Genomic DNA, 24,618 nt, shown 5'->3' on the forward strand with positions numbered 1-24,618 from the left:
TGCAGGGGCTGAGGTTCAGTGGGGTTCTGGATGTACCCGGTGAGGCTTGGCAGGCATGTCTGGGTATGGGAGGTATGGATGCACGGGGGTTGGGTGGATGGGGAAGCAGCTCACTGTACCGTGACCCCTCCCCTCACAGCTGAGGAGTGATGGGGGTAGGAAGCAGGGGAGGATGCAGAGCTTCCTGCAGCTTGGGGAAGTTTCTGGGGGTGGGTCTGACACAGCCCCAGACACTCCTTGCAGGGGAAGAGGAAGTCCTGTCCTCTCCTGCCTCCAGCCCAGCTGGGACTAGCAGCTGATCCCAGCTCAGGGTAGGAGCCACTGACTGGTGTGCCCTCAGCCCTGTGGTGATTTACCTCTCTGCCAGCTGCTTTGGGTGCCTGAAACAATGCACCTGCTCTGCTAGGGAGTGGTGCATGACTGCTCTTGCAGTTTCCCTTTGCTTCCCTGTCAGAAAGTCTTTTTTCCGCAGGAAAGCAAAGAAATCTGCGGGGGACATGAATTCTGCCATGTACTGTGGTGCAGAATTCCCTCAGGAGTAAAAAAGGAACCATCATTTGAAAAAGAAATGTAAGTTACCTTCACCTGTCATCTTCATATTTTAACAAAGTAATTATTCTTGTGTAGTTTGTCAGAGTTGTAACTTGAATATAACTACAAGAACTTTGGGTTGGAATGATAAAATTCTACCTTGATGACTTACAGAACTATTTGGCCAATGAATGTTATATACAAGAATAAAAATGATGATGAAACCCTAGACCCAGGTTGTAGAAAAATGATATGGTATTTTAGGAATAGTATGTGATTGTGTAATGAAAGGCTCTCTCACAATACACATACACAAAGGGACAGAATTCAGGTTGCCAATGCATGGATCTGCACAGTGTGCACATTCCTTTTGTCTAAATAACTTATGTAACCTGAGTGAGAATGGCAGAGTATATCACCATGTTTATAGTCTACTCTGCTTTTTAGAGCAAAGTAGTAAAAAAAAAAAATCTGCATTATACATCCGGTCCCACATGATCTTGTTAGGAATGCTCCCTAGTAAAGTGACCCATTCATATTTTCTGCTGGTTGAACTGCTTGAAAACAGAATGGGAACTAGACGCTGATCTGACACTGGCTGGTTCTCACTCAGGTTGGGGCAGTTACAAAGGGTGTCTTTCATTGGAACAGATGCTTCCAGCAGGCTTCAGGAATAGGATTATTCTCACCTGCAAAGGATATTATCCACTTTGAGACAATGATAAAAAAGAAGAGCTCTGCGTAAGGGCGAAAGCTCGTCTGTCTCACCAACAGAAGTCAGTCTAATAAAAGGTATTACCTCCCTCATCATGTGTCTCTAAAATAATTTAGATTACTCAAGACTACAGAGGATTTGAGGAACTCTTGAAAGACCTAAGAGCTAATATATGGAGATATATCTATCTCATAGAACTGGAAGGGACCTTGAAAGGTCATCAAGTCCAGCTCCCTGCCTTCACTAGCAGGACCAAGTACTGATTTTGCCCCAGATCCCTAAGTGGCCCCCTCAAGGATTGAACTTACAACCCTGGGTTTAGCAGGCCAATGCTGAAACCACTGAGCTACTGTGGGTAGTTGGCTAAAGTGATGGGGAAGACCTGTGGACAAAAACACAACCAACCAAGATCTCGGGAAAAATACAGAAATCCTGAGAAAGGCACTGAATCTCCTGGAGCAGCAGTGGAAGACCACAAAGAATGACATTTAAGACTGCAAAAGAGTCAGCATCTTGAAAAAGCAATATGGAATTGGGGAGCTGGGGGAAGACAGTGAAATTCTCTAAACTCTTAGATTTGTAGCTCTTGCATTTATTTGCAATTTTCTAACATTACTAACTCATTCAAGTTGTTTGCTCCATGCACCCCAAAAATTAAAACAGGCTCTTACCAGTGGTCTGTGCTTCAAGTTTATTAAACAAATCTCTCCAGGCTAAGTCTTGGAAGAAGTTGTTGTACCTGTAATCTACAGAGCCTAGATACTTCGCCACTGGATGAGAACCTAAGAGGAGAGAAAAATAAGCCAGTTGCTCCAAATGCTGAACACACTGACAGTATTAGGCTTGGTCTACGCTAAACAGTTAGGCTGACCCAGCTACGTTGTGTAGGGGTTAGAAAAATCCACCTGAGTGAGGCTTGTAAGACCATCTAAATGCCCATGTAAGCAGCACTCTGCCAATGGAAGAATTCTCCCATCGACCTAGCTACCCACCTCTCGGGGAGGTGGGTTACCTGTGCCAATAGGAGAACCCCTCCCGTCGGCGTATGTAGTGTCTGCTGTGCCGCTGTAGCATTTCAAGTGTAGACAAGCCCTTAGTATAGAAAGAATTTAAGTTCAAAACAAAATTATCTAGATGCTCCATTAGGATGTTTTCAATTGCAACAAAGCACTTTAGGTCAAAGTTTTCAGACTTGTGTGTTTAAAGTTAGGATCTTAGACAAAAGTGGCCTGATTTTCAGGAGTGATGAGTATCTGCAGCTCGCACTGACTTCAACACAGAAGCACAGCCACACAGGTTTCTCCCCAGTTATGAACTTCCTGGCATTTTAGCTAATGATGCCCATCAGGCAGCCATTGTACAGAAACACTCATTCTTCAGTTGAAGAGAAATAAATAACCATACAGTGGAGATGCAAATTAGATTTCTAGAGCCAATCACAATGCAGACAGATCCCCACATAGAGTTGTTCCCTCAATAACCAAGCTGTGGTGATGCAAGTCTCTCTGCTCCAATTGTGTAGTAAAATCCCTGCTGCTCAGATCAAATATTCTTAGTACAAGTATCAAAGGGGTAGCTGTGTTAGTCTGGATCTGTAAAAGCAGCAAAGAGTCCTGTGGCACCTTATAGACTAAGAGACGTATAGGAGCATGAGCTTTCGTGGGTGAATACCCACTTCAAGCATCCGAAGAAGTGGGTATTCACCCACGAAAGCTCATGCTCCTATACGTCTGTTAGTCTATACGGTGCCACAGGACTCTTTGCTATTCTTAGTACAGGAGCCAAACTGTTTTCCAGCATCAGAGACACTGCTTCAGTTTGACTCCCTTGAGCAGACCTAAACATTCTAAAGTGTAAACGAAAGCAAAAGTAAGAGACTGAAGAAAACAAGGACTGAGAAACTGCTGAGGAGAAATACACTTGTAAAATAGTGAGACCCTGTGACTCAGCTCTTCCATTGTAGCTCAACTCCTACTCCCGCTTTAGTCAAAGGGAATTTTGCAAATTACTTTAACAGCAGCATGTGCATCAGATCCTTCCTTCCACTCTGCAGGTCACCAGGGCTCTTGTCCTCAAAAGAGCTGTGACATACGGTCTGTGTTTGCATTCAGAGAAGACACCCTCTTCTCTAAATTCTGTTCTAACTCATATCACATCTGTTCCAAAACAGGGAGGATGCAATTTAATTCAACCCAGAAAAACCTCAGGTTTTTTTCCTCTTAGGGGAAAAAAAGAAAGCAATGGAAAAAAAAAAATCAAGGTTTTATTAATGAGACATGTGAAACGTAAACATAGTTGGCAAAGAAAAGCTTGCAGTTCTACCAGAGCACCCACACACTTGCTAAATGTGTCCCTAGACAACTAACTAGGTAGGCCTACTGCTCTTATCAGTCATTAAATACACACTTATCAGCGTATTTGCTTTTTCAGCTTTACTGAAAAGCTTTACTACATTCAGATTTGCATGGTCAGAGAAAGGGTTGACTGACACAGAGCTGGCTGAGAAGGTGGTCAAGGCATTTAAAAACTACATTCTGGAGTTAGCAATTCTGACTCCTGAGGTGTCGGAAATCTTCCACCATTTTGAGATGGGCTTTCACGGCTTCCTCCAACACCAGATTAGTGATCGAAATCTGGATACTCAATTTTAAATGCTAGAGAAGGACAGAACTCAGGATTATGCCTTCCATCAGCCACATTCTAGCCTATGCTGTTCTGTATTCAATCAATATTTTCTGTATTTGGGATTAGTCATGTTGGTTAAGTAATGGAAAGGTTCCATAGCATCTCCAAATCTCTCGATTTTATCCTTGTGTGTTTCCAATTCTTTAAATAGCTACCCACATTTCCATTGGGACTGGGGCATTTGTGTCATGAGCCTATAATCTGCCAAAGTTCCCCCAAATTCACCTCCAATTGTAATGCCGCTCTGTAGTATCCCTTGTTGTGTAAAAAGCATACCATGTTTCCATCAGAACAAACTGTTCACAGGAAAAAGTCTCTTTCAACAGATTTCCCACATCAAAAACATTTTGAATTTCTCAAAACATCCCGTTTCGTCATTTTCAAAAACCTAAAATGTTCCAAGACTTTTCACTTTAGAAATGTAAGTTAATTTATAGTAAACAAATTCAAAAAAAGTTGAAATCAAAACAAGCTGTTTTGGCCAATCCAATAATTTTATTTTTTTTTCAGTTCATGAAAATATGAAATAGACTTTTTGGCCCAATTCAGGATGGGAATTTTTTTCAAAATCTCAAAAAATTGTATGGGACCAGAAAACTGTTTCCTACCCGGCTCTACTTAAATCAGAGATTCTCAACCTTTTTCTTTCTGAGGGGCCCCCCAACATGCTATACAAACTCCACGGCCCACCTATGCCACAACAACTGGTTTTCTGCATATAAAAGCCAGGGCCAGCGTTAGGGGGCAACAAGCAGGGCAATTGCCCGGGGCCTCATGCCACAGGGCTCCCCGTAAAGCTACATTGCTCAGGCTTCGGCTTCAGCCCCGGGTGGGAGGGTTCAGGGGCCTGAGCTTCAGACCCATATGGCAGGGCTTTCGCTTTCTGTCCTGGGCTCAGGTGAGTCTAACGCTGGCCTTTCTTGGCTGCCCCCCTGAAACCTGCTCGAGGCCCCCCAGGGGCCCTGGACTCCTGGTTGAGAACCACTGACTTAAATCATCACCACAGCCCTGCACCCCGAACTCCTCATTTCTGGCCCCACCCTGGAGCCTGCACCCCCGACCAGAACCCTCACCCCCTCCCGCATCCCAACCCCAATTCATGGCTTGACATACAATTTCTATTCCCGGATGTGGCCCTCGGGCCAAATAGTTTGCCCACCCCTGCTCTAGCAGGATCAGGCTCTTCTGCATTTATACACAAAAGTTTCAATCAATGGCACATTTGATCCCGATGAAAGATTTCTCTGTCCATTGAGATGAACACTAACTGTTCTATCTTGCTACTTTAACTTTTGACTGTGGTTAGATTTCCCTTGACAAGTATTATTTGATTTCATTACTTCAGCATATTCAATCACTTGACTTCTACCACCTCCTTTAGAATGCGGAGTCAGGTAAATTGATACGTTGATGTATGGTAGTCACTGACCACTTGTTTATAGCACAGATCAGTAGCTTTCACATTCGCTACATTTGAAATGGAAACAACCACTTATTGAATTCAAAACTAAGATTGAAAAAAATCTCACTAGTCACTTTTATATAGACCTATGTTATCAGGTGCCCTGCCCGTTTCCCAGAAGCTCCTAAATTCTTGCAAACCCAACTCATAACTCCATCCTTGCTTATACATCCAATGACATTTGATTCAAACCACTAGCCAAGCCCCTCTCTACAATCAGTCCACCCATTCCTCTTCTCCAGGCTTCTAGACAGTTCAAGAACATGTGTAATTGTTTCCCAATGAACATAACAAGAACCTTGATCTTCTCATCACTAACATTTTTGAAGTTTTTCATTCATAGTCTGAAAGTTTAGACCCTAGAAAAATTAGGCTGACTTCAAATGTGTTGTGATCACATCAGCCAGAATGACCTAGGAGTTGAAAGAATGAAGAGATACTCTCCTGAAAACTAAAGTTACACTGAGCTATTTTTTTCCTGCACTCAACTATATATGAGATTTTGCAGAAAAGCCTGGGTGAGCAGTGGGGATGGAAGAGGAGGGGTGGGGGAAGTCGTTAACATAGAGAGGAAGGAGGGAGATAGGAAGGTAAAAGGAACGGTCAAAATCCCCCTCCCCGCCCCCGTTAGTTTACCATTCAGCAATTTTAGAGCCCATTTAGTTTTTTTGTAGTTTCCTTCTCTTCCATTTAAAATGTGTAACAATAATTTAAAGGTGCTTCCTGTTAACTGAGTATTAACCATACTCTGAGTTCAACAGCCTCTTAGTTACTTTCTATGAACATCTTGAGCTGCAGTCTCAGAAATAAGAGTCCAGAATACAGTCATTAGTTCAAACACCACTTGCACCGTAGTAAATCATAGCAATTGTGCACAGGATTGTTGGCAGAACATTCACAAAAGTTCATTATACACTTAAGTTAAAAGTACACTGCAAGAGGATTAATATTGTAACATAGCTCTGTCTTGGGAGAGCTCATTTCAATCCATTGCATTTAATATGAATGATTAATGGCTGCTTCCCAACAATAGTTTAGGATTCAGCATCAGGAATGTAAAGATGAATGTGACAGGACCATAACAAATATTAAATACTATAGCAGTGAAATATTTGTCTCATTTAATGGCCAGCAAGAACGTGGCCTTTGGAACGCATCCTAACCAAGATTTCCCTGAAGGCAATTCCTGAGAGAGCGCATTTGATTTAAGCCATTAATCTGAAGAAAATATTGACTTATTTACCTAGTGGGATGATCAAAAATCTCATGTAGCTGAGCCAGTCCGGGGTTTTGTGAGACAGCTGTTCTACAAAGAGCCTCAACACAGCACTGAGGTAATTCTGGGCTCCGGCCACTGCAATTTTAATGGGGTTTGGAGGCTGAGAATTGCAGTTACAGCTAGACAAAAAAAAAGAGGGAACATATTTATCATTTGCCTTCTAAATAACTATTTTAAAGTCAGTCAGAAAGACTGCTTGATATAGACAAATCTAGTTAATGGCTGCGTCACAGGAATGAGCTATTCTAGCATGTAGGACAATCATACACTGAGCAGCATCTTAAAACGTATTAATGAAATGTAACATTTGCTTCAGAAACATGGACTTTCAATTGTCCACCCCCCGACTTTTTCCAAGCTATGAAAACCTGTACTTGGGTTTTCCATGTAGGGTTCAATTATATTCAATCGTGTTGGGGAAAAATGACCACAAGGCACCCCCTGGCATGCACTGCTGCCTTTAGTGACTTTGGGGATGTCTGTACTGGAATAAAACACCCGCGCCTGGCCCATGTCAGCTGACTCAGGCTTGTGGGGCTCAGGGGGTGCAGAATTGCAATGCAGACATTTGGGCTCAGATTGGAGCCTGGGCTCTGGGACGCCACTGTCCAGCCCCAGCCCAAATGTCTACACTGTAATTAGCCTCACTGCCAGTGTAAGCTGACATGGGACAGCCACAGGTGTTTTCTTGCAGAGTAGACAAGAAACTCTCACATTTTTACAAACTATTTAAAAAAATCTTCCCATCAGTCTCCTTCCCAAGACTTCTAAAGATTTCCTCACTGGGTATAAAGCCTAGAACCAGAAACTTGCTATATGCAACAAATTTCACTGAGAATGATGTAAAGTTGACTGTATGCAGAGAATAACCCACGAATATTCGGTCTTATCCCTGCACTCACATTGCTGAAGGGTAACAACTTCCCCTCACACTGCTAAAGTACTGGTGGCCGAAGTCTCAGACTGAAGCTAATCATCTGTGGCATAAAGAGTTCACTTGTTATACTGTGGCTGTGCAGGAGGCAAAGAAATGGTTCTTTGCTTCCATTATCACAAGCACAGGATCCCAGACACACTTATGTAGAGTTGTGGATAGCTTTGTTAATCCGAGTTGTCTGTGTGGTGACTGGTCTGATGTTCCTCTCAGACCAGATTAAGAGACAGGTACTACAAGTCTGCGCCTATGGCCTCTGCTTCTGGGGTCTGAGATTAAATATGACCGTGTAGATCAGAGGTGGGCAAACTATGGCCCGCGGGACCGTCCTGCCCAGCCCTTGAGCTCCTGGCCAGGGAGGCTAGCCCCCGGCCCCTCCCCTACAGCCTCAGCTCACTGCGCCGCTGGCGCAATGCTCTGGGTGGCGCGGCTGCGAGCTCCTGCTGGGCAGCGTGGCTGACTCCGGCCAGTAAGGGGGCGGGGAGTGGGGCGGAGATGGGGGTTGGATAGGCGTGGGAGTCCCAGGGAGCCCTGTCGGGGGCGGGGGTGTGGATAGGGGTTGCGGCAGTCAGGGGACAGGGACCGGGGGGGGGTTGGATAGGGGTGGGGTCCTGGGAGGCTGGTTAGGGGCAGGGGGTCCTGGGAGGGGGTGGTTGGATGGATCGGAGGTTCCGAGGGGGACAGTCAGGGGGCAGATAGAGGACGGGGGCCAGGGCTGTTTGGGGAGGCACAGCCTTCCCTACCCGGCCCTCCATACAGTTTGGCAATGCTGATGTGGCCCTCGGGCCAAAAAGTTTGATCTACACCAAGAGTGGGCAATGTTGCTACCACTGTTATATAATTTCAACAAATCTTGTCCAAATTATGTCAAGTAAGATGTCTATGGAAAGGCTATGATTATGCTATTTGTATGCATGTATCATTTTTGTATTTGAAGTTATGAGCATTGGCTCTATACCTGTATTTCAAATGTTTGCTCCTAGGGTAATGCCCACAAGGTATTTAGCTTGCACATCTTGATGGAACTATTCAAATTAAGTGGCTCATCAAGGAACACTTAACTCACAATGGACCATTGGAGATGCCGATCTACACTTAATGAATGGACTTTCCTGTGAGTGTTCCATCTGGAATATAGGTAATGGCTTCTGCTGTGACTAAGGGCACATCTTCACTGGCAACGTTAAAGCCCTGCCATGGCAGCACTTTAACGTGGCTTGTGTAGTCGCGGCAGAAAACCCACCTCCACGAGAGGAATAGCTCCCAGCACTGGTGCACTGTCTACACTGGCACTTTACAGCGCTGAAACTTGCAGTGCTCGGGGTGTGTTTTTTCACACTTCTGAGAGAGAAAATTGCAGCGTTGTAAAGTGCCAGTGTAGACAAGCCCTAAGCGAAATCATGCATGGACATGTGACTTGCCCATGTGACTCCAAACACCATCTTGTTCTCTGTGATTTTCCACTAGCTGTGCAAGGGCTTTGTTTGAAACAATGGATTTCCCTCCACAAGGTAGAAGCTATAAAAGGCCCTGGAAACATCTCCATTTTGCTTCTTTCCTGCTCGAACCTCTGAACTATGAACTTATACTACTGGAAGCATTCTAACCAAGGAATTGAGGACCTTCCAATGATTTGGAAGCAACCAGAGACTCTACTTGAGCCAGCAGTTTATTCCCTCACTGCTACAAGCCTGAACCAAGAACTTTGCATTTATTGTATGTATTTGATTCTTTTAACCAATTTTAACTCTCACCTCTCTTTCTTTTTATAAATAAACCTTTAGATTTTAGATACTAAAGGATTGGCAACAGTGTGATTATTGGGTAAGATCTGAGTTGTATATTGACCTGGGTGTAGGGCTGGTCCTTTCGGATTAGAAGAACTTTTTGTTTGATGAAACTGATTTTAAAAAACCACTCATCTTTAAGTCTAGTGTCTGAGTGTTGAATCCAGGACTGGAATACCTAAGGAAACTGCTTTTCTGACTTCTTGTTAGCCAATGTGGTGAAACAAGAAGTTTACTTTTGTTGCTGGTTTGGTATATCTTATGGGAGAATAACCACCAGTTTTTTTGGGGGGGGGAGAAGGGGGGTGCCCTATTTCTCAGCAGTTTGTCCTGAATTTGGTATTCCAGAAGCTCAAGCAGGCAGTCTCTCTCTGTGTTCAGAGAGAGAAGGGCCTGGCTGCAGGGAGGTCAAGCAGGTATCTGGAGTGGAGCAGGGCTGGGGAAAGGCCAAGGGAGCCGGGGAGCTCCGGCTAGGAAAGCCCCAGGTTGCAGGCCTAGTAAGGCCTATTAGGTACTGGGTTGCAGGGGGCAGCCCACGGGTAGCCAGAGGCAGCAGGTCCAAACCCCTTTGCCTGTGATGAGTGGCTTATACTGCAGTCTGCCCCAGTGAACGGGGGCTAGATAGAGGCAGTAGTCAAGACTGAGGTGAAGTGGGGATAATGGGTGGGGGTTCCCCTGGGAGGGGGAGACCCAGAACTGTGGGGGTACTGCCAGGGGGAAGCACCCAGTTAAAGGCGCACCGGGGTCCTGAGAGGGACACGGGGGCCAAGCGGTAGTGGGACACCAGGCTGCAGAGGGCGCTCCAATGGCTGGAGAGCTAATTCCCGGAGATGACCAGCAGGAGGCTCCGCAGGGGTGAGTCCACACTGTTACACGGGGGTTTGAAGATAAAGCTCAGGTGTAAGTTGTGACCTACAAAACCCAAACAGCCTGGGTCCTAGCTATCTGTCCCCCTTCCCATCAGAACACCACAGCTGGGATCAGTGGAGATACTTCTACAGAACCCCTCAGTATAAGATTTCTGGCAATGCATAATTCCCGCGGTCCCCTAGGCTCTGGGAATTGCTTCCCCTTCTTGATCCAAAATAGCCTGTGTCTTTTCACCTTTAGGGCATGCTGCAAAGACCATCAGCTTGCTAGGGCGTTAGGGAATGGATGAGATTTAGGTGGTGGGGTGTAGTTCTTGACTACATCAATTACTAGAGGGAAAACTCATTTCACTTTTGTGGTGTGTAGCTCTCTAGTCTGCCCTGTGAACATATGGTTATTTTACGTCATTAGATTGTCTGGAGCTGGGGAACAGACATCTTATTGTACTTAAATTTAAATAATTTAACACTAAATAAAATGTGAACTTACTATCTCTGTATCCTGGAGACAATCGTACTGAAAGCCGCCTGCACATCAGCAGAAGAGCACGTACAGACCACAGGGAGGGTATGTTTTTGCAAGACATCGGAGAGAAACTGGGAAGACAACAAAACGTGTTACGAAGCACTGCCAAAAGGACTTGATTTTACCCAAACTTTTAGTCAGAAACACACATACAGGTAAATTTGTCCTGCTGGGGTATTTTCAGACATAGCTGTGTCCAGCTCCTGGAATTACTGGCTGCACTCCATGCTACAGTTTTCTATGACACCTCTTCCAGAAGTAAAAGCTTAAAGAGGAGCCCTTCTAAGGTATGTCCACACTGCAATCAGAAGCATGACTGTAGCTGGGGTAGATATACCCACAGTAGCTTTAAATCTAGCTAGCATGGCTAAAAATAGCAGTGAAGATGCTGTGGCAGCAACCCAGTGTGCTAGCAACACAAGTATGTACCCAGGTTCCAGGCTGGGACATACTGCCAGGGACTGCACCACCAAGTCTTCACTGCTATTTTTGGCCATGCTAGCTAGATTAAAGCTAGTCTGTCAGAGCTGCAATCACACTTTCGAATGCAGCATAGGCATACCCTAAGAGTTACATGTGTGTCTTATTGGCTGGCATGGTGACAACTCTCCCAGGATGTACCACTTCTGGTACCAAGGTGTCACACACATCGCACCAGATGTTTGATTACAGCTTCTGGAGAGCAGAATCATGGTGGGATTCCAGCAAGTGGAACACCAGAGCAGGTGGCTCACTACTGACCCCCTCCCCTCCCCACCCCCTTTTCTTTTTTAAACAGTTCACTCCAGGGTTTCCTGCAGAGAACACAAGCTGATTTGTTTTTCTTGCTACAGAAGCATAGCCAGAGTAGCCTCTCTCCCCTGCTCCCCACAAAGGCTGCTATTGATTAAAACAAGAACTGCTGCAGACTAAACCATTGCAATTACCATTCCAGAAACAATCTAAAAGGGATGAGGAGTAGGCAAGTGGGACATCCCCCCCTTCTTACACCTTAAAACCCAAGGAAACCAGCTACGGGACTCTTCTGACCCGTACCCTGACGCCCACACAGCACATTTTCCTTGACAGTGACAGACTCCAACTCCAGCAGAACTATCTGCTGCTTCCAACTCCTAAGGAAACACTACAGTTAGTGTCTCCCCTCCATCCCCCCATTCAAAGCCTTAATTACAACCTCATGTTTCCCTCACTTAGCCTGGGCACACGTCAGCTCCACTGGCTAATGCTGAGACTGTCTGTTTACTACCAAGTTCTTCACCCCACTCTCCATCTGCCCCCCAGGCCTCATGCCTGGAGGAAGTGGATGGGGTGAGCCAATCTGATCCACACAAAGCGCGGAGCACCACGGGGGAAGTCTTGTGGCCAAACAGCACCACTCCACTCACCTGCTGCCAAGCTGCTTTTAGATTCCCTTAAACCTGATTCTGCAGAAAGCAGAAGTGGTCTAAAAAAATCACACAGATCAACAATTTCACCTGCAGTAAGGCTAGCAAGCCCATGATCCTCGTACCACCATTCTCCATACTGGACCATAATAAGTGTTATAGAGAAGGTCTATGAATTATAATATCAGGCACTTTCCACACTTTTTTCTGTTTTGTTTTTTAAACATGCCTAGTTTGGTGGGAAAGGAGTGTAACTTGATCTGAAAAAGGCAAACAAGCCTTATCTCCCTGATGAAAAAATAAAGCACTAGCACCAAAATAAGAGCGCAATGGTAGTGTTTACATATTCCACTTTGGGGATATTAAGGTGCAAGGTACAATTAGCAAATGAACGTGCATGCAAGGAATGGGTGATACTTTAAGGTTCCCACAGGAATGTTATTTTTTGCATCTGTTACCTGTGCACAAAATTCTTAGCCCTAGCACTGAATTAGTTAATCCTTCCCTGCATTTATTTCACTTTTAAGATGACAAAGTATCTGAATGCCCCACTCCTTCTCTCCTTGCCCCGCTCCTCACTTCTACTGGGCACACTCCCTGCCTCTCTCAGCACTGCTCTCCTATGCTAGTTCTGTAGCATCCAAAGATTTGGTCCTTTGCTCCTCCACTCCATTACAGGGCCAGGAGAGTCCCTGTGCATATGTACTCCTGGGCATCCCTTTCCTCCCACCCCCAGTCCAAGTACCCCATTTCAATGCATTTTATGAAGTTCTCCTTTCAAGTGTAATGGAGAGAAAAAAACTGTTCAGCCATTTCCAATGAGCAAGGAAAAAATGTATCTGATTAACCCAGGAGAATGCCACCTTAAGTGGAAGGGGGTGTGTTTAGGGAAGGCTCATGTTAAGAACCGCCTTGAAGTGTAATAATTCTCTGTGAAAATAAGATCCCTAGGCCCATGACTCACCTGCAGCCACAACTCCCAAATGCTATTAGACCCATTTACTAGATAGCAAAATATGAACCTTAGAGGTTGCTTCGCTCTTCCTTTTATGTAAGCTAAAAATCCTATCCGCCCTGCCCTGTAGAGAGAGCAACAGGAATTGCCTGCAGGGAAACCTAGGGCTCATCATCCATTCTCCTGCACTTACCTGGCCTTGCCAGTCCGAAGTATTGACAAGAATAATATTTTCTGGTAGCTGGTCATCAGAAATCAGGATGTGATTCAACTGATCGTATACAGTTTTCCTTGGAATCTGTGAATACAAAAAACCCCAAACAGATAATGGAACAGTGGGACAAACTGGCCACAGATCTGAACCAGCAGCATTATTTTTGTGAAGCTCTCTGAGATGCCCTGTATGAAAGATACAAATAAGACTATGTTCTATTTCACCACTTCCAAGAGCCCTGTATTTTACAGAAGCTGGGAGCTCAACCGCATGATGAGGCAGAGACCCAGTAACGTTTCCAAAGCACATATTCCACAAACTACTGAAGTAGCTGGGACTTGTTTTGTCAGTGATTCCATGATGATAAAAGGACACACAACAATAAAGTCGCTTTATATTAACCAATATCAACTACAGTGACTGCTGGGGGGCTGGATTTTCAAAATAACAGGCAGCAATTTTTTTTTCTGGGTCCAATATTACCAAATTCTGTGGCTAATGAAAGTCCCAGGATGCAGAGTAGGGACTTTGCTAGAAACACCACTTTGGGTATGTCTACATTGCAAAACAACCTGCGGCAGTAAATCTCAGAGCCCCGGTCAACTGGCTCTGGCTTGCAGGGCTTGCACAATATGGCTAAAAACAGTAGTGCGGCCATTCCCACTTGAGCTCGAGCCTGGGCGCTGGAACGCAGCGAAGGGGGTGAGGTCTCCGAGCCCAGGCTCCAGCCCAAGAGGAAATGTCTATACTGCTCTTTTTAGCCCTTTAACGGGAGACTGGGTCAGCTGACCCATATTCTGAAGACTTGCTGTGGCTTTTTTTATTTCCCCCCTTGCGCTATGGACATTGGATCACCTTAGGGAGCCCCTCTGTTTCAGACTAGGCATTTCCTGGGGGTAGTCTTAAGAGATCACCTTTTCTTTCTTTTTTGCTGCCATTTGCCCCACAGTCTTTTTCAGTCTCATCCTAGTTGATATAAAGCAACACACTAACCAAAAGCAGCGAGAAGAGACAGAAAATGTGATATCAGCTGAGAAAAAAAAACTCAGCCCATCATGTAGAGGTGGAGCCATGCATAAGAAAAGTTACATCCCTGGCCTTCAGAGGGGAGAGGGCTGGTGGAACAGGAGCCACAGGGGATGTTTTGGGGAAGGATGCACAGCGGAAGGCTGTGAAGGGGGTGGAGCTCATCTCACCTGCAGGTGGTGCCTGGTGTCTGGAGAGCGCTCATTGTCCAGGCTGTTCGCCCTCTCATTCTGTGGCCTCGCTGGCTGCCTTTCCTTCAGTGAAGTGCTTCTGCCACGGCGACCAGTTTGCTTCCCTTCTGGCCTGCTAAATTGTAACGGTTACATAGTCACCATTCACTCAGGGCCACAGAGAAGCTGTTTGCCAGAAGGGTTATCCTGAGCTGCAGCAAAGGGATTCTGCATAGTGTGCTCAGGTCAGAGACCTGCCAACAGCCCAAGAAGCCTCCTGCCCCTCCATAGCTCACACTTATGAACCTGCCCCCCAGAAGAATGTCTAGCACTTTGCTTGAGAGACTAATCAGAAACACTCACTGAAGGTAGCCCTGAAATCCAAGCTACTCTAACCCCAGTGACTTTGCCCTGTTGGACAAACAAGGCTGTTAGATCACTTCAATTGTTTAATAAATCATTTATATATAAACTTTGTCTGGTGTGTGAGGTTAGTATTGGTGAAAGTCTTTGGATTACCAGCCCTGGGGCCTAAGGTCCCAGCCATTACAGTACAGGAAGCAGCAATGGAAACATTCTCCCCTTTGCCCTGCCAACACACATCACCCACCATGGAGGGCCCATCACCTCTAGTGGGGAGAGATCAGATTCTCCATGGCTTATTCAGTTCTTGGCCTCTTTTCTAAGAATGCCTACAAGGGAGCCAATTACTGCCTATCAGTTTTAATTTATCAAGGGGATTTTTCAAACTAACCCGCAAAATTAACCACATTCCATCATCAAATAATATCAATTAAAGGACCATGTCCTCCCCAAGAAATTGTCTCATGAAGCAAATGACATCTGTCCGCTAGGAACTGGAGTGAGATCCAGCACCTTACTACCCATAGACCAAACGGCTGTCACCACTACAAGCCAATAAGAACTAGTAAGTGACTGTGTCTACCTCCAAGAGCAATTCATAAGGAACATCTGATCTTTCAGCTTGATGGTCATGTTGTCAGAAGAGACTAATGATTTTGGCTGTCCACCTTTACCTCCACTCTGAAAGGGACCTGGTTTTCAGAACATGATTCAGTTCAATATTCCACACAACCTGCAGTCCCTCCACTCCTTCCATCCCAGGCATCCGGCAGGATGGAGTCAGTCCCTGAGAACTGCACCTTCCAGCTTCTACCACCTCCACACCCACCTTGACGTGCCCTCAAGGAGCCAAGTCCCAGCCAGCTACTATCCTAGCTGAGGAAGCATGGAAGGGAGACCATCAACACCAATCCTGCAGACATAGCCTCTGCTGAGGAAATGAGACCCTTGTTCCAGGGGCTGAACACTGCTCTACCTCACAGGACTGAGAAGGCACTCAGATACTATGTAGTGGGTGTCAGATAAGTGCCAAAGACAGCTGACTACCCTTGCTGCATAAACTGAGGTAGTGCACTATATAAAAGATGAAGCGCTTCCATACCGTCTTAGCCAGTTCCTATAGCAGATGCGATGCCTGCTGCTATTGCTGCTTAGGGTGTTACCTGGTGGAAGGAATAATGAGAGACTCTGTCTTGGTGATTTTTCCACTTGGTGGGAGCTTCTCAATGAACACATCCAGTGTGGAGAGTTCTGCTTCCTGGGAGTCTTGCTGGCTAGGCTCCTACAAACACAATAGTGACGTGAAAAGCCATAGAAATCCTCTACTCTCCCTGGCTCTAGCAGATACAAACCACGTTCTGCCCACATCAACTACTCACAACAAAAACTTTCGTGGTGTGATAAGATCGCTAGGAACAGACATAAACTGAACCCCCAGCCAGACCACCTTAAGGAGTTAGCTAGAGACTGATCTGCAAGGCTACGTCCCTTTGGGCTTTGCCATGATGATATATACAAAGCCCACCCAGTGTATGACGGACAGCGAACACTGAAACTACTGGATGAATGTTACCAAATGAGTTTTTAAACTTACGTAAGACACAGCGTCAGAGATACTGTCGCCTGGATGTTTGCTTCCAAGGCTCGTCGTCATTTCAGGCACTTCTACCTGTTTGACAAGAGAAAGCAGTCAAAGCATGGCACACTAGAGCAGTGGTTCTCAACCGGAGGCTGTGAGCAGGTTTCAGGGGGTCTGCTAGGCAGGGCTGAAGCCCAAGCAACTTAGCTTTGTGGGGCTCTGGGCAACTGCCCTGCTTTCTACCCCCTAACACCGGCCCTTGCTCTTCTATGCAGAACACCAGTTGTTGTGGCACGGATGGACTGTGGAGTTTTTGCCCCATTAATTCATTTGGGATTTTGTTGGAGGGCATCAGAAAGAAAAGGTTGAGAACCCCTGTACTAGAGCACACAATGCCCCCTACAGATGTGCACTTTATACCTCATTGTTTCCAAGCCAGATTTCACAACGGAGGGCTGCTGGGCAGTATTCACAGGAGGTTTAGGCGGTCACTACCTTGCCAGTCCCAGGCTAACATATGCAGAACCTGAACTGCCCTCAGGTCTTCAATTTAAACAATGAAATGTTTCACTAAAAACATCTGTCAATTAGGAAGCCATAACAGAAGATGGCCTGGCAAGCTGTTGTCAGGGAAAGCCCCTTTCCACAGAGATCCCAACCCACACAAGGACTCCAGCAGTGGTTTTGATACTGATTGTGGTTAAACATTAACTGATACTGAGGGTGCAACAGCACACAGTAGCCTGCCTCCAACACCCCTGCTCCATAGGCTCCACTGGCTTCCTTAATGGACAGGGGCTGATTCTTCCAGAGACAGAGTCACACATGAGTTAAAAACATGCATGGTTCACAGGGATGCTGCTGCTTGGGAGACCGAGGCAGGTGCTGGGGGCAGACTGTTGGCTTCATCAAGACCTTTTTTATGGAGCCCCTTGCCAAAGGAAAGCAGACAGAGTCCAAGCCTGACTGTTCACATCAAAACCCAAGACGCCATCTGCACAATAGCACCTTTCCCCAGAAACAGTTTCTTTAAAGCATCACACCCCTCTCCGCCCATCCTGGAACCATGCCAAGGCAGACACACTACCACCTCTTAGTTCAGTATGAAGGGTTCTAGGTACCGAATCCCAACACCAACTAAAACTACTCCTGCTTGTGAACAAAGCCCTGGATCAGATATACTAGAGAGCACCTCTGAGTCCTGTCCTGACTACAGAGGTCATATGGAACTGTGGTGCATTTGGGATGGCATCCAACCCTTCCCATATATAAGTCAGGTGCCCCACAAGCAGGCATAGGTGGGGTGTGGCTGCCCCGATGGGCACTGCTATCTGAATGTTTTAAACACAGATACATGCACGTAATGCTCAAGCAGTCAAGGTTCCTACAGGAAACATTTGCTACTCCGGTTCTTATGTGGAATTTAATGTAGAATTGTTTAGTAAACCTTTTAACAGCGTAAATAACAGGCAAAACATGCAATCTAAGTTACTGCCACAGGTAACTCAAACTTCTGCAACTCTGCTTTTTAAATCTACCCAGGCTCTCTTAACATTGGATTCATGTCTCACTCACCAGCTATGCGGAATTAGATACAAAGAAAGAGGCTGGTATCGGCATGAATTACAACACAGCTGGTGCTTGGGGCGGCAGATTGAACGAGGCGGCATTCCGCCCAATCCTAGGGCTGCACGGCCGCTTTTTTTTTTTTTTTGTTCTTCTCCCGCCCCCCCGCAGGGGGCGGCGGCGCGGCGGGCCCCGCCCCCCCGCCCCCCCGCCCCGGCCGCGCTGCAGGTTTTGTTTTTTTTTTTGCTTTGCTGTTCTGCTTGGGGCAGCCAAAAAGCCAGAGCCGGCCCTGAGCGAGGTCATTCTGCCAATAAATAACCCTTTGGAAACAGTGACTTACAGGACTTGATGGCTCTCTTTGGCTTCTGATGCTGTGGATGCTACCAATTTCTGTCTGAGAGCTGGAGTGTGACAGGCCTTCAAAATACGGTCTAAGACAAGACAGACAGAAGATATAGTTATCTGCCGGGAAAGAAACCAATGGTCGCTGCTCCCACACTCCTAACCTGAAATCAGACAGATATCCAGAGGGTCTTAATTGCCCCCCCATTAGTTCATCGGGGATTTGTTAGCAGCTGCCATTTGTGTCGGTGGGAGAACGGAAAGTAGAGTTCGATGGTTCGAGCACGGAAACGGGAGTCAGGAGACCTGGGATCCTGATTCTAGCTCTGCTAGTGATTACTATACAACCACGGGCCAGTAAGGGTACCACTCTGTAAAAGCGGAGCTCTTGCGTACCTACCTCAGAGGACTGGTCTCAGGATTAATTCAGATTTGTAAACTATGTGGAATGAAAAAGTCAGCTCTACTCTCTCCGTCCTCCCTGCACTTCATCCTCATTTCTTTCAACTCCCCCCCGCATCCCCCAGCTCTTCGACTTCTAACCCACCCATGTCCATGACTTCTGTACCACTCAGTCCTCCCTTCGCCTGCTGATTCCGTTGCCAATTCCCTCCACTCCCACTGTCTCTCTCTTCCGCTGCAAAATCTGCCCCTGCAACCTGGATCATACCCAAAATCTGCTTCCCCAATCCTGCTCCTGCACCTCTGAACCCCTCTGGAGAAAGCCCTGCAGACACATAGGTGTCCCTCAACCTGAAATTTCATAGATGTTAAGGCCAGAAGGGACCACCATGGCAGGGTGGATGGATTTAAGTCACCACTTTTCATCATGATTTACATCAGCACGTAGAAAATCTTAATTTATTTTTTTCTGTTTGTACTTTTTAGTTATTTTCCCAAGGAAAAGTTCATTCTCACTGGTTGGTATAACCATTAGAACTTGCTGATTGGATTCATATACTCTTTACACTAGATTTGGTACTTTTTGCTAACCCGGAGGCTGCACTATAATTATACAGATTTAGCCCATCATACAGCTTTACACTTATTCAGATACTTAATTTCTACATCTTTTAATGCTACAGAATGGTAAATGATGTATTTCTGATTTACTAAATCAACTTTTAAGTCATGATTAGTGTCAAGCTACACTTGGATAAAAATTGGAATTCAACTAAAAATGCACAAAACCAACTTTTTAATAAGTTGAAAAGGATCCTCAAATTCCCTTGCAACCCTTATTGTTGAAATCTAATTAAAGCTACACAATGAAGAACACTAGATGACTGATGATTTAACTGTAAACATGAAACTACAAGTATTTCTGCTCAACTGAAACCCAGTGTAAGTAAAGTGAAAGCCTTTCTACACAAACTGGAAGTACTGTACTGACCTTAGGAAAAAAGTATATGCCAGCATTCACACTATTATAAAGACTGATTATATACATACTTAACTCAGTACTTGACACTGTGCCATATTTATAAAGGCTGACCCAAAAAGCTAGAGATGTCCCCTGACTCTCTATAAAAAAGCAGCTTTTAACTAATTAAAGTCTATGAGAAGTAACTGATTCAGCATTTAAATTATTTTAATAGATGATAGAGAAAAGGTGGGTAAGGTAATATCTTTTATTGGACCAACTTCTGGTGGCGAAAGAGAGAAGTTTTTGAGCCAGATTATAGTAACTTCAGGCCTTAAAGTGACTTGTCAAATTGAAATGAAATTTTAATAGATTTTTATCCTCTTAGCACTGTGATCATCTAGTTCAACCTTCTATATAACAGGCCATAGAGCTTCATGCTGTGAGACCTGCATCAAACCCCATAACTTGTGGCTGAGCTAGAATGTATACCTTTTAGAGAGACATCCAGTTTTGATTTAACTTAAAATGATTGCCAAGTGGTATAGTAAATTCTCAATCTGTTCTGATAGTTAAATCAGCCTAAATTTTAAAAATCTGCACCCTATTTTCAGTTTGAATTTATGTAGCTTATCTTCCAGCCAATGGCTCTTGTCATGCCTGTGTCTTATAGGTTAAAGAACCATCTATTATCAGATCTTCTTCCCACACAGATACTTGGTTTAACAAAGAAGGTTAAGTGGTTACTTGATCATAATCTATAATAGTCTCTCATTTTAGAGATGTTTTCCATTCTGCAAATCATTTAGTTTTATAAACCCTCCAATTTTCCAACCTTCTTGTAAAATGTGGACACCAGAATGGACGCAGGCTTCCAGAAACAGTTTCCTTAATGCTGCATGAAGAGGTAATAGTATCACCTTCCTACTCCTATTCAATATTCCCTTGTTTATATCCAAATGCGGAGTTAGCCCTTTTAACCCCAGCACCAATCAACTGAACACGAGCTTTCAATGTACCCACCATTACCTGCAAGCCCTTTGCAGAATCATTCCTTGCTGTAAAGAATGGGGGACTAAATTAGGTATATCCTATATTTTTAGTTAGTAGATGTAAGGCCTTGCATTTGACCACATGAAAATGGATATCTGACTTTGCCCAGTTTACCAAGTGGTCTATGTCCCTCTACAAGCAACCTGTCCTAGTAATTTACTTGCCACCAATCTGTGTCATCACCTGCAAACTATCAGCAATAGACTTTACATTTTCTTCCAGTTCATTTGCAAAATACTGAATAGCATTGACCAGGAACAGATTCTCAGCCCTTCTAGTTGATTATTCCCCAATTACATTTTGCAACGTATCAGCTAGCTGGCATTTAATCCATTTAACACAGATCACATTGACTCACTGCTGTGCTAGCTTTTCATCATCAGAACGTTAAATGATAATAGGTTCTCTCCTCTGTCAGGCCTGGCATACTCATTGCAAAACACTTCTCCTTGCACTCATTTCCTGCCTTTGATTCCCCAATGAAACCATCCCTCCCACACAAGGTCTTGCCACCATTTTCAAAGACACAGCTTTACAAGATCTCCCTTGGCTTCCCTTCTCCCTGCCTCTGCAGCTTCCAACAACCTATCATTCTCCCCAATCCCATGACTCCTTGTCCGCTCTCTCCCCCAAACCCTTCCACTCACCTCAACACAATCCCCACCTGACTACTACTTTCCCTTCCATTTGCTGTCTTCTTGCCTAGCTTGCTCCCCTCAAAATCCAGGCATGCCCCAATCAACCCCATCAGCAAAGTGCCCTTCTTGACTTCAATTGCCTCTCCAGCCACTGCCCCCATCTCCTTTCTCCTCTAAATTCATTGAGAGTGCCCTTGACAACCACTGCTTCAAGTTCCTCTCCTCCAACTCCACCCTTGGTCCAGTTTCCACCTTTTCCACTCCACTGAAGCCATCTCACAATGGCATCTAACAACTTTCCCATAATTTACCCTCCTCCTCCTGGACCTACCATACACTCCCTCACAGCCTGGCCTCTCTCGGCTTTCAATCGCTGCTGGTTCTGGTCTGATGACTCCATATGGTGCATTCTTCTCCCATCCTCTCTTCCTCTTCCCCAGCAGGGGGATGTGTGCATATAGTTTTTAGTTCCACTTACTGCCAATGGGCACTTTACACCTCCATCTGTCTGACATAGGCATCAAATAGCACCCTCCTCTGTTCTGTCTGCAATGCATAAGACCAGGCAGCACACTTAAGACGTGGTGAGAGCAGGGCTAATGGGGTAAGATGTAAACTCTTGCCAGCATGTGCAAATCTTTCATGCTATGGTTAAAATACATACCGTGACCCATTGCCAGGTCAAGGAGAAAAGGAAAGTAGGAGTGGAATAAATGAAACATGTAATTATAAATGGTGTAAGAGTGGATTCGTTTTCAATTCCCCCCCTCCAAAAAAAATATTTCCAAACTCTGGAAATGGAGGCTGTAAAGCACTTTAGCAGCCAAGCACTGTTTTGTTTCTCAACCAGTTAAATTTACCTATGGCTTCTTCGAGCCCATACCGACCCCAGAGCCCAATTCTCTTACTTTAACTTTGGTTTTGGAGTGCTGAGGACACTGTCGTCATCTTCCATTTCAGGGCCACTGTCACTGGGGTTGTCTATATCCAATGTATCGTACAGAAGGTCCAAGTCTTCCTCCACTTCTGGCACATGTTCTGCTGGGTCCTGCTCTGAATCCAGAACCTAAGCACAAGACACGTGAATACAACCAGGCAGCACAGAAATGATTAGGGGACAGATCCATCCCAAGTCATCTCAGCACACACAGCGACTGCTGTACAATAGGCTGGTATTTCTGGCAGCCCCCAAAAGTCAGGTGAGTCTCAGAACACGTCACTGTGGGGTCACTCTGTGTGAGAGTTCCATTTATAAAGAGTTAATAGATGTTTAAGCCTTTTACAGACATGAGCTGTGCATATTATAGATGATTTATAAGCACATCAGTAAAAGGTGTTGTAGATGTTATAAGCAACCTATTCACCTATCAGACAAAGAATCTTTAACTAGTTATTAAAATATTTAATGATCATTTAACAGCCCTTTTATAAATGGAACTTTAGAGTGTGAGCCAATTATAAATATTCTACCAAGAGTACAAAAAGTACATAATATTCCACCTTGTATTCTCCCCAGGTCACCTAACCTTGAACGGACTCTCCAACTCCTTCTGACTTATTTCATTGTATTATCTGCAAGCGATTAAAAGAATAAAAGATTATATCCAGATGGGATTTCCCTCATTAGCAAACTGAAGGTTAACAAGAATCTAGTAGAAAGTCCATAAACCAAAGCTTCCATCAGTTTCCTCGCATGTGAGAGACTGACAAGAACAAAACATCTATAGTTAGAAAAGGATCTTGAGATGGGTGCTGTCTGGTGCCAATCCTAAAGCCAGCACTAGAGAGTGGTCTCTCCTGAACAGCAGCAGTGCAGCTGGCCCAGATCTCAGCTATTATATTATTCCTCAAAAAGAACAGGAGTACTTGTGGCACCTTAGAGACTAACAAATTTATTTGAGCATAAGCTTTCGTGGGCTACAGCCCACTTCATCAGATGCATAGAATGGAACATATATATACATACAGAAAACATGAAAAGGTGGAAGTTGCCATACCAACTCTAAGAGGCTAATTAAGATGAGCTATTATCAGCAGGAGAAAAAAGTATCCTACACCTTCTTGTCAACTGTCCGAAATGGGCCATCTTGATTATCACTACAAAATTTTTTTTTCTCCTGCTAATAATAGCTCATCTTAATTAATTAGCCTCTTAGAGTTGGTATGGCAACTTCCACCTTTTCATGTTCTGAAATGTTCTGTATGTATATATATGTTCCATTCTATGTATCTGATGAAGTGGGCTGTAGCCCACGAAAGCATATGCTCAAATAAATTTGTTAGACTCTAAGGTGCCACAAGTACTCCTGTTCTTTTTGCGGATACAGACTAACACGGCTGCTACTCTGAAACCTATACTATTCCTGCGGAGTTGCTTTTCCTTAGTAGGAATAGGAATGAAAGGTGGGGGAGGGGTAAATTAGGGCATTCCACCCATGGAAGAACAGTCTATTTTGCAGGTATTGCATCTCCCACAAACAGGTGGCCTCCTACAGAGAGTGGGTTCTGTATGGAGGCCAACATGGCTGGAGTGAGAGTCTATGGAACAGTACTTTACAGATGGAATGATTACATAAGGACTGGATATCAAGGAAACAGTGATTTTGATAGGGACGTTTACTTGGTGCCATGAGACATGGGGAACCCAACAACTTGGGGCACCAGGGGGGTCAAGCTATGTTTGGAAGAATAAAGTACCAAGGTGGAATGAGTTGCTTTCAGCTGAATCGTGTGGCTAGTTACTTTCCTGTGGGACCATTTACCTACCTCATTGGGACCATGGTGGTTGTGTTTGGTGTATTTCATATGGATGGGGCAGTCCAAATTGTGTGAACTGTCAGGCTGCATTTGCATCTGATGCTTTTTTAAAATTTTCTTTAAATTTTCTTTGTATGTCTCTTTGTCGTCTTTTTTTCATCTTTCACTGGATGGGGATTTTTTGTTTGTCTGTTTCCTCTGCATATTTTGCTAAGCTTTTATAATAAGTGTGATAAGAACATAAACTGTGATCTAACTTAATGGGCAACGAACACTACACTACTAGTCTTTGAAAGGGTCACGTATGATTGCAAACCAGTCTGCAAGCAAGAGGGTGCTCAAGTGTCTTTTAAATCTTTGACAAAACTGCACCCAGAAAATCTTGATGGCTTTTTGAAATTAGCGCTGAACCTGCCCTG

The 24,618-nt window shown here is 44.8% G+C and overlaps 1 protein-coding gene across 1 annotated transcript in view; it reads right to left on the reverse strand.

Annotated features, from left to right (window-relative positions):
- LOC113407548 (phosphofurin acidic cluster sorting protein 2-like) overlaps window positions 1-24,618 on the reverse strand; it is a 169,588-nt gene that overhangs the window by 45,824 nt on the left and 99,146 nt on the right. The window contains exons 9-17 of the mRNA XM_026656180.2: window positions 22,351-22,508; window positions 18,387-18,477; window positions 16,496-16,570; window positions 16,065-16,183; window positions 14,539-14,671; window positions 13,322-13,426; window positions 10,753-10,859; window positions 6,637-6,791; window positions 1,918-2,028 (exon numbers count right to left, since the gene is read on the reverse strand). Of these exons, the coding sequence (XP_026511965.1) occupies window positions 1,918-2,028; window positions 6,637-6,791; window positions 10,753-10,859; window positions 13,322-13,426; window positions 14,539-14,671; window positions 16,065-16,183; window positions 16,496-16,570; window positions 18,387-18,477; window positions 22,351-22,508 (1,054 nt within the window). The remainder of the gene's footprint in view (window positions 1-1,917; window positions 2,029-6,636; window positions 6,792-10,752; window positions 10,860-13,321; window positions 13,427-14,538; window positions 14,672-16,064; window positions 16,184-16,495; window positions 16,571-18,386; window positions 18,478-22,350; window positions 22,509-24,618) is intronic.

This window comes from Terrapene carolina, unplaced genomic scaffold (genome assembly GCF_002925995.2).
Source record: "Terrapene carolina triunguis isolate 2854851 unplaced genomic scaffold, T_m_triunguis-2.0 Scaffold212, whole genome shotgun sequence".
Taxonomy (NCBI): domain Eukaryota; kingdom Metazoa; phylum Chordata; order Testudines; family Emydidae; genus Terrapene; species Terrapene triunguis.